Source organism: Saccostrea echinata, unplaced genomic scaffold, assembly GCF_033153115.1.
Source record: "Saccostrea echinata isolate AGI-Se365-2 ecotype Australia unplaced genomic scaffold, CSIRO_AGI_Sech_v1 ptg000002l, whole genome shotgun sequence".
In the NCBI taxonomy this organism is placed as follows: domain Eukaryota; kingdom Metazoa; phylum Mollusca; class Bivalvia; order Ostreida; family Ostreidae; genus Saccostrea; species Saccostrea echinata.
The window spans coordinates 29,432,104-29,442,436 of NW_026889751.1; the positions used below are offsets into that span (position 1 = coordinate 29,432,104).

The 10,333-nt window shown below is 33.3% G+C and overlaps 1 protein-coding gene across 1 annotated transcript; it reads right to left on the bottom strand.

Annotated features, from left to right (window-relative positions):
- Window positions 1-3,069: 3,069 nt before the first annotated feature.
- On the bottom strand, window positions 3,070-7,888 carry LOC133178241 (uncharacterized). The gene is made up of 5 exons (XM_061312985.1): window positions 7,883-7,888; window positions 7,510-7,688; window positions 3,824-3,904; window positions 3,590-3,730; window positions 3,070-3,418 (listed from the first exon to the last, which is right to left on the bottom strand). Exons 1-5 carry the CDS (start codon window positions 7,886-7,888, stop codon window positions 3,250-3,252), a joined length of 576 nt encoding a protein of 191 aa, XP_061168969.1. The 3' UTR covers window positions 3,070-3,249.
- Window positions 7,889-10,333: the final 2,445 nt, after the last annotated feature.

The following is a 10,333-nucleotide window of genomic DNA, read 5'->3' on the forward strand; positions in this document are numbered from 1 at the left end:
TGATATTTTCATGTTGGATTGCAATAAGGTTTCGGAATTTTTATATTCACCCTGATGGTTAAATATGGGTCGAAAAATGAAAGTTGTTTTTGCACTTTTAATCTAGCTAGTTTTAGTGACCATGGCAACATCATTCATGGAAATCAAAAACTGATAAACATTGAATTATGTATATTATTACAGGTTGATTGTGCAAAAAGTCATTGAAATCAAACCAAAACTATAGGAGGAGTGGTGGTTTAAATGAAATTCACAGAAAATATCTTCTTTTTTTTTACTTACCATGGCAACAGTGTTCAAGGAAATCAAAAACCGATAAACATAATTATGTGTCTTAGTATAGTCTGCGTGTGCTCCGAGTATTAATGAAATTCAGGGTCAAAGCTGTAGGAAGAATAAATTTGATTCTACACTATGTTATGAATTTACACATAATTTTATTTTTTTTTTCTTGCTCAGTGGTTCTTGAGAAGATTTTTGAACATTTTTTTCCTGTACATTCCCATGTAAGAATTTGATTCCCTATTGTGGTCTTACCCTACCCATAGAGGTCATAATTTGGACAAACTTTAATTAACACTACGTGATGAAGTTTCACATATAAAGTTAAAACTTTTAGTAGATGCTCATGTATGATAATCATACCCTTAGAGGTATGTTTACCTGTCTCCACAAATCAGTTGAGGGTTCAGTTAGTTGTTTTCAAATTATTAAACGCAATTCTATTCATTTTTGCATACTCTGAAGACAGTCATGTATTTTCTAAGGGATTAAAGTGAAGAACGTACATGTTTTTGAGTAAAAAGAGTTCCATGTGACATTTGTAACAAATCATTCTTCTAGCTGTGTCCTTTTACATCAAAGACATGATTGTTAGTATACTTTTTTTTTACATATCTGGGAGGGATATCATACTAGCTGTAGTATGAATTACACAGTATAAAATCTCAAAATGTTGATCAATTAAAAAAAACTTATATTATTCCATTTTAATTTTTGGCCCGAGTAGATGTCAGAAAGAGAGAAAGAAAAGGGGAGTGAGAAAATACCCCAGGTTTATAGCCTTATGCAAACCTAAAAACTTATGATTGCAAGTGCTCGGAAAGAGCTGTTTGAAAAGCAATTTTTTTTTCATGCACTGTTTCAGAATAGTTCAAAGCTGACAATTTATACCATGTCAACATAGTAAGACTTTTATTCATGTTGAAAAAAACTGCATATTTTAGAAAACAGTATGATTATAAATAGCTGATCAAGGTGTTTTGAATAGCAAAATCAAGCTATACATGTATAGCTAATTCAACCACAGATCTCAATCAAGTTTAGTTGCAAGATGCAAGTCTTGTTCAACTCTTAATCATTCTAATAATATGTATATGCATGTATCATCATTCTAGATTCAATGGAGAACTGGGAATATGACAAAAATTCTATATCTATTGACTAATAAACGTGTACGTGTATGTTTTGAGAAGAGTAAATAATGATGACGAGTCAGAAGTGGGGTTAATATTCACAAATTTTATTAGTTTTCAACAATTAAGAACCCTCTCTACACTGCACACTAAAGAGTTCTGATTCTATGGTATTTTTCTGCAGTTAGAGTGATCTGCCCTTAGATCTAAATTCCAATAAATAGAAATTTACAGCATATTACTCAATTTGTAATCAATTCAAGTATTCTTAACATTTTAAAAGGCCAAGATAAATTAATTGAACACATTATTTTACATGTATGTTCTCCATGGAAATAAACAACAGTGATTTCTGTTCACTGATACTGTACTGTATTTGAACATTTTTCCTGGGGGTAAATGCCACGCACCATATATTGAAAATTAAACAGATAAGCTCAATATTTACACCTTTATTCAATGTAATTTTCTCAATGTCCAAAAAACATTCTGCACTGGTGTAGAGAGGGTCCTTAAAACATGCAAAGTTAACTCCTTCCCCTTTCCCTCCTTCTCAGCCCCACCGTTTGTTCATGTATGCAAACCAATACTTTGTTTTGTCATAGAAAAAAATGTGAATATATACAAAAATGTGCACAAAATTTAAGAGTGCGTCTCTCTGAATGATTTTCATTCCTAATTCTAGGAGGGTGGGTTGACCCAAAATCATGAATTGAATGTCAAGCTATCTTATCATTGATGCACTTCTGAATTTGAAGCAAGGCATATTGTTGATATTTCCAGTTCAAAGGGGTGGGGATGACCTCCAGGCGTTTATAACCTTTATACCATTAGATACATAATGACACAAGAAACAAAATTATGGTCAAGGGGAAAAGTTTCAAACCATTTTTGAGTTACATGATCATTTGTCGTTTCAGGGACAGGGGGTGGCCAGGGAGACCGAAGGGGAGGGGGGGGGGGTTCATGACCCCTTATACCATTTAATCTGTCATAATACAAAGACAGCTTTGGGGTTTTATTTAAAGCTGTTTGATTGTTTCTATATCCAGGTAATGGGAATGACCACCCCACCCCCCAACCCACCCCAGGGACTTGCTTCAATGTAAAACTTGCATGTGGAATCCGATGATCTTCGACAATTTTTAAACTATAACCTTACCATTTGCATTTCAGGTTATTTTACCCCACTCTGTATCCAAAGTTGTACTTACCGCCTGTCATAGGTACTGTCAACTTCATTGATTATAATTCAGTTAAAACACACGATTAATGGATTAATTCCTACTGATATGATAATGTGTACACCATGTGCAATCCAATAGTGATAAAGTTTAAACCAGTACTCGTGGGGTGACGTAATTCTAATGTGGGCGGATCTAGAAATTTTCAAAAAGGTGTACACATGGTACATGTACAAGTTCTATATTATAATTACATACGATGTTTGTACATAACTTTGTGCTATCTATTTCCAGAAACAGGCAAATTGTGGGGAGGGTGGGGTGGTTTTGACAAAATTGATCGTTGTGGATGCCGACCTAAACAAAAGTTTCGATCTTTTTATTTAAAGACAGTAGTTTGAAAACGAAATGATTCATCTTTGAATATGCTGAATTTTGTGGGATGTCGAAAATATTAATAAAAGCTGTCGAACAAAAAGCTGATTCTTTTATTGACAAATATACAGCATAAGAAACTGTGTAGCATATTAAAGGATCTGCTTTCTCAGAAGATCATGATGTTCTTCCTTTTTTCCATAGTCAGTGATACCAAGCTTGTATTTCATCATATGCTGTTGTCAACTTTTGTGACTTAAATTCCTCATCCGATGTTAACTATCATCTTCGCAATCCCAGTATTCTCTGCAGGTACAGCACTGTGGTAACTCCAGGGTCTCCAATTCAAATCGGTAATTGTCTGGACAGAAAACCCAGACATTAAAAATACGGTGTCGATCGGGCAAACATGCACTTTTCATCGAGGCATTCTTCGAGCAACCCCTGTAAGGATTTTGTTCTTAATGCTGGTAAAAGTTGCATACGATTACTACGTTTATGGAAAATATAAGACTTTTTGTTCACAAACAAGAAGATTAAAAGTTGTACACCAAAATGATTGGAAATTGAAAATACATGAAGATAATTGAATTGATTATTTTTTATATTACTTACTCCTTCTTTTTACACTTTGCGTATGTAACACACTGCTTATGCGGATGTACGACGTAGCATCTTTTTTTGTTTTTGTATATCGTTGTTACGTACTCGAATTCGTGTGGGCAAATGTTTTTCAGTCCAATATTTGACACTTTCCTGAAATATATTTCTCACTATTTATTTACAATTATATTGTAAAGTAGTATTATGTAATTATGGTAGCGCATAAATTAAGTAAATAACCTTTACCTTGGTTCGCAGTCACATGAGTTTTGGTCAATTAACTTCTTTATTCCCGATCTGCACTTTAAAGCACGAAGAATCCTTCTTCTAAAAAAGAATTAATATTAAGATTTTAAAACATTTCAATTCTTATTTTGAGTTGATTGTCTAAATTGATATGAGTTGTATGCACAGGATGTTCCTTAATTATGTGCCTTTAAACGGTCATTCATGGGTTGTTTTTTTTTTTTAGCTGTCTTTAGATTTACTTCAGTGCTTAAAGATAAGCTTAAAGTAACTTAAAGGTTGTTTAAAGTTTAACTATAAGTGCTTAAGGATAAATAACACAAATTCTTTTCTTTAAAAAATAAAATATTTTTGCATAATTGGTGCCTCTCTTACTAAATAGGTATGTCTGTTTACTTAAACAGCTTTATTTTTTTTAGCAAGTCACATAATTTGGTGAAAAGCAAGAAAATTTAAATTTTAAGTTCAAAATAATTTTTGAAAAGATTTAGAAATGTGTAAAGTTTTGTTAATGTAAAGTTTCTTGAAACATTTTCAAGAGTTTGTTTTACATTTTAAAGACTAAAAATTTCTGCATTAGATTTCCATTGATTGATTGATTGATTTATTGATCATATGGTTTTTTTTCCTATTCGACAATTTTTCACTCATATAGAGACGTCACTATATATCGGTGAAGGGCTTCAAATTTAGACCTATTCTCGGCACTCAGGGCCATTGAACAGTGAGGGTTCTTTATCGTGCCAACGCCTTCTGAGACACGGACCTCGTTTTTTAAGATCTCATCCGAAAGACCCGTGACTTTCACTTCTAGTGCCGAGCGCTTGGCGAAGGAACAGTCATTACTTATTTTTATGTCTTAGATATGACGCCGTGCGAAGAACGAGAATAGATCCCGGGCCTCCCGATAACGGTGAACGGCCCACCACCAAGATACTGTGACCGGTGATTTCAATTGAAAAAAAATATTGAAAACTGTTACAGTAAAACTTGTTTAGTACGAACACGGATATTGCGAATTCACGGATATAACGAAGTTTTCTTGGATCCCCAGCTATATAAATTTAATGAATTCCTTATACGGATATAACGAATTACTGATATAGCGAAGTCCCCAGGACTTCGCTATAACCGAGTTTTACTGTACTCTTCTTTGTGGGAAATAAAAAAAATGCTTGTGGTATGAATCTTTAAAAGAGACTAAATAGGGCATAAATCACCGTTTAATCAAACAAGGTATACGAGTCTTTAATGTCCAACCCTCTTTCATCCGCAGAAATGAAAAGATAAAGTTATGCCAACATTATTTCTTAACTATAAACGTTTACCCTTTGTTCCGTGGGCACATACTGCTATCTTACCCGTCTGCTGCCAGACATATACTGATTTCCATCTTGAGGAGTTATTGGTCAACTTTTGTGGTTGACGGAAAATGTAACTGCATTTATAGTTTTAAATCTAATCAGAAAACAATTCAATTTCATTACTCAAAGAATATACAACTGTATCTAAAATGATTTAAAGAATCTAGTTTGGTGATGAAAATGAATTTAATCTAGCATTTCTGATTCCTATTGAATTTCCGCTTGAATTCAGTACATTTTAAACTACATACAACATATAACAAACGCACTTTCCTAATTTTCATTACATCTGTTTTACCTACATTCGGTGTTTATGTTTCCAAGTTGATTACATAACGCAAGAGGGGATGACAACTGCCAAATATGTTGATGGTACAGACGTATTAACATTTTATACGCATGTGAGTTAAGACTAGGTAAAGGCGTTTCCTTACAAATGAGCTAATAAAAACGCATAAAGGATAAATATATTATACACAAAAGTTTAATTATTGTCTTATACATACAAAGTACCCAGGACATGTTATAGCTCGTCAAATTATGACACGTCAACAGCCTCGGAACAAGGACATATCCTATATATTTTCACATAAATCATGTATAATGCTATGAAAAATATTCGAAAGATTAATAAAATTGCTGCACAAATCTTATGCACTTTCTCATTTGACCAGAATTTGAGGAAACTTCCACCTGGCTGTGCATTTTTACCCATTTCAACTGAAAACTTTACAAATAGTAACAAATCAAATGAACTGTCGATATGTGTGCAGTAATACCATCAATCCTTGGAATTTTTCTACTTCTTATTATACCTTGTTACCGTTCACGGTAGCTCAGTCGGTAGAGCGCTCGCTCCGTGATCGGGAGGTCGTGAGTTCGAATCTCGGCCGCGACAGACCTAAGTCGATAAAAAATAGGTAGCAACTGTTCCTTCGCCATGCGCTCGGCACTTTGGAGTGAAAGTTGCGGGTCTTTCGGATGAGACCTTAAAAACCGAGGCCCCGTGTCACGGCAGGCGTTGGCACGATAAAGATCCCTCACTGCTCAATGGCCCTGAGTGCCGAGTAAAGGTCAAAATTTGAAGCCCTTCACCGGTATATGGTGACGTCTCTATATGAGTGAAAAATTCTCGAATGGGACGTAAAACAATATACAATCAATCAATCAATATACCTTGTTTGTGTAAAATTAAATAGGATATGCCCTTGCTCCGAAGCTGTTTTATTGATATGTTTTATAACCTCGAACAGCAAAGAATAATGACGTCATAATTTGTATACCGTATATGGCATGTCATGGGTACTAAGTATACATCAGACAGTAAGTTTGTACCTTCTCTGTATAAGAAGTATAGCCTGATTGCGTTTTAATTAGTTCATCTGCATAGAAACGCCTTAACCTAGTCTTAACACACATGCGTAAAGTAACTTTTCTGCAAATGTGTCCATGATTTTTTTTCAAGTCACTGATTTGTCGACTGATATTTCTCATAACTTTGTCAAACAAAATGTTTAGAGAATGCTTTCTCCTCAATGTTACCTATCCCACATCTTTTCGTTATTTTCCCTTTTTTTATTGAATTATTAAAATAGTGTTTATTGCATTGAAAAAATCAATAATTTTTCAATCAGAAAAATAAAATTCTCAAAAATTAGTCATATGCATAAAATCCCGAAATTTAGGAAATAGTAACTTTGGAAGCCTTGAAAAAAATGTAATTAGTGGAAATGTTAGTTATATTCTAGTAACGTTTGTTATACTTTCTGTTAGAAATGATTACCTTCGGGTATTTTTTTTTATGCTCGCTGATGCTAACTAATTATTTTAAATGACGATTTTTCTTATGCCGATGCTGATTTATGTTCAGAAATGTCTACATTCTGTAATGATTACCTAATTGTAGATTAATGGTGCTAAAAAGTTTGTTCTAATTGTTATCAAGGAAGGTAAAGATACCTGAAGTCGTCTAATAGAGAACTGGAAATAAAGCATTTATAAGCAGCAATCTACAGCTGGCTTAAAAGAAGCAAGAGATCGTTTTCGTCATCACATAAAATACAAAATGTACATACAAAAATGTATAAAGTTAGGGTACTTAACACATAAAGCCCGGATTTCTCTAGATCTGTTTCAGCAAAATCAAAATGTCATCTATGGAAACATTACATAATTATACGCAAAAAGAGGTATTTTCTTAATAAATTTTAAAAAATTATTAAAACAACTGGTGATTTATTTTCAATGCTATTTTTATCAAACTTGTTAATAATATATTATTAAAGGTACTTAATGAATAAGATGAATTGTGGAAATTCTTACCTGATTTCCAACGATTGGTAGCCAGAGCTGACCTTCAATTTTGGTATTGTAGGCTTTGTCTCCCAGCATTTATCCTTTATGTCATACTTCCCGTTACCAAATTTTATTGTACCTTTCTTCTCTGAAGCATCGGTAATACTTGTACCAAGTAGGAATGTTAAGAATAAGAACCAAACACACTGAAATTAAAGTTCACACAAATATTATACTGATGAGTTTTGAAAAGAAAAAAAGGGACAATTGTTACATGAAAGGAATCTGTTTCATTGAAAATTTCAATATATGAATACATGTAATTATTAACTTTTAGAGGATGGTTTAAATGTTCTTAAAAAGTAGCACTATAAGAAAAGGACATGTAATGACTTTTTACCTGCATGATGGCAGACCTTCAAATTTCCTGAAAGCCTCTAAAGTTTAGTGTTCATACGTACGCTTTATATATTTTTCACTGATATAATTCTGAATTTTAAATTTAAAAGAAAGTCATTAAAGCATTTTTTCTACTTTGAAAGCTTAGTATATATCTAGATTTAGATTTTGTTTTTATGAGAGGCACACATTACAGATACCTTTACGAATGAGTGACATTGACGTGTACGTAAATTTCATTAGATCATTATTTCAAATTCCACGACAAGCTACACTAAACGCTAAACTTAACAAAAAAGATCCTCTGTTTACTTTAATTTTCGAACAGAAATAATTCATTGTTGTACTATTTATTAAAAATTACTTAAAGAAATAGCTGAAATTTCTATTCCAGATAGTATTGTTATTTACAGAAATATGGTAAAACATTCATATCATTAGTAAAATCTGATAACTTTTAATTTTGGCCAGAGAAGATCATCATATTACCCTTTACGTCATTCTCGGTACTGTTTAGTAGAAAAAAAATATTTACTTTCTTAATATAACAGTCATTTAAAATTTCAATTGTTACACTGTAGTTTTCTCTCATCGTAACAAAAGTCATTCCAGTACTGTTAAGAAGAGAAGAAATATGTAAATAAATAGTAAACAAAACCTGTAAGTAGTCACTTATGTAGTTATTTCATTTGCAAAACAAAAATATGTGTTGAATTTAGATTTTTTTTAAGGACATTCAATGACTAATCGCTTTCTAAAGAAGTTCATAAATGATATCAAGCTTCGCGATATTTTACTTTGAATTTGAAATGAAATATGTCTGAAGGTCGAGTTGATCGAAGGTCATAGCAAGAGATTTATTCTTCTCATATGGAAGTTTTTTTTTTAATTCTTCTTCATGAAATATATGAAGATAACGAACAGTATTCAGGCTCAAAAAGTCCATAAAACAATACAAATTTTGAAGCAGAGCAAACACGGACCTCTAAAACATCAGGTGGGATCAGGTGCCATGGAGGAGTGAGCATCCCCTGCCGACCTGTCACACCCGCCGTGTGCTCCTTGTCATGATCGAGAAATAATGGAAAAATCTGTCGACAATTCAGTGTGTAAATAATGGCCTAACAGTTAGTATGAATGGGCATTTGATTCGATGATAAATTATATTTGCTGACAAGATCATCGTATCGAACATAGAACATACTAAATGACGACTTTAAAGGAGACTGGTGATATTCTTGAATCATCAACTTTTTTGTCAATAACTTACCTCGTTTTAGAAATTGTTCATACGTAGAGAATGCTCTTTTGTATTGAATCAACTGGGAAATATAAACCCCGTAAGCAGGTTATGAAGGTATATTGCTGCATAAGTATGGGAAGTTGACGATTGAAAATTTGAAGTCATCACGTTTATCAAAAAGCTTGGATGTTAGATTATCATCAATCTATTGGAATTCTCATGGGTACTTATTGCGCTCCGTTATTAGCAGACCTATTATTCATATGAAGCAAATTTATTTTAAAAAAATACATGAAAAGAAGAAGTTATTTGCTGTGGGATTCAATTTGACATTTACATATATCGACAACGTTTTATCAATAAACAATATTCATTTTCATTCATATGTTGATTCATTATATCCCTTTAAACTCTAAATAAAAGACTTCACAGAGTCTGACACATCTGTTTCAAATTTGGATATTTTACTTGAGAAAAACATTAATGGCAAATAAAAAGCAAAACTTTATGATAAAACGTGATAAGGTAAACTTTTCTAAGTACTAATAATTTCTAAAAGGAGGCAAGCTATTGATAAATCAGTTGATGATACAGTCTCGTTTTATGCCAACGTTTAGCAAATTCTATGGTCGATACAATGCCCTTGTTGGCAAATACAATCTATCGAATGTTGACTGGCGTTTTCATACAAATTGTTATTATTTTCCCCCTGAATTGTCTTCGGATTTTTCCCTTTGCCCGATCATGACAAGGAACACACGGTGGGCGTGACCGGTCGGCAGGAGATGTTACTCCTCCAAGGCACATGGTCCCATCTCTGATGTTTTGAGAGGTCCGCGTTTGCCCTTCTCTTAAATTGTATTGTTTCAGTGGACTTTGAGCTTGATTACTATTCGTTTTCTTCATATTTCAGTAATACTATATAAAGCGTTTTTAATATATAATCAACTAAGCCCCATCATGGAGCTGTATCCCTGAAACCAGGTGCAATGAATTTCACAAGATCTGAACAGGGCTATATGCTGATCATTTCTGTGTAAATCGTTTCACTGTTTGATTACTAAGACTAGAGAAGATCAAGATTGCATTAATCTGAGTGGATTTGGCCATCCCCCATCCCCCACCCTCCCTCGGGCCCAAGGGAGGAAGACAGTAAAAAACACAGTATTTGTTAACCTTTAGCTATAGATGCTTTATACCGAAATTGGC

What these genes read in the sequence shown, in the direction of transcription:
- LOC133178241 (XM_061312985.1), bottom strand. An exon ending in TACCAATCGTTGGAAATCAG is followed by an intron (nt 3,905 to 7,509) that starts GTAAGAATTTCC and finishes ATTCTTTTTTAG; the next exon opens with AAGAAGGATTCTTCGTGCTT. An exon ending in TCATGTGACTGCGAACCAAG is followed by an intron (nt 3,731 to 3,823) that starts GTAAAGGTTATT and finishes AATATATTTCAG; the next exon opens with GAAAGTGTCAAATATTGGAC.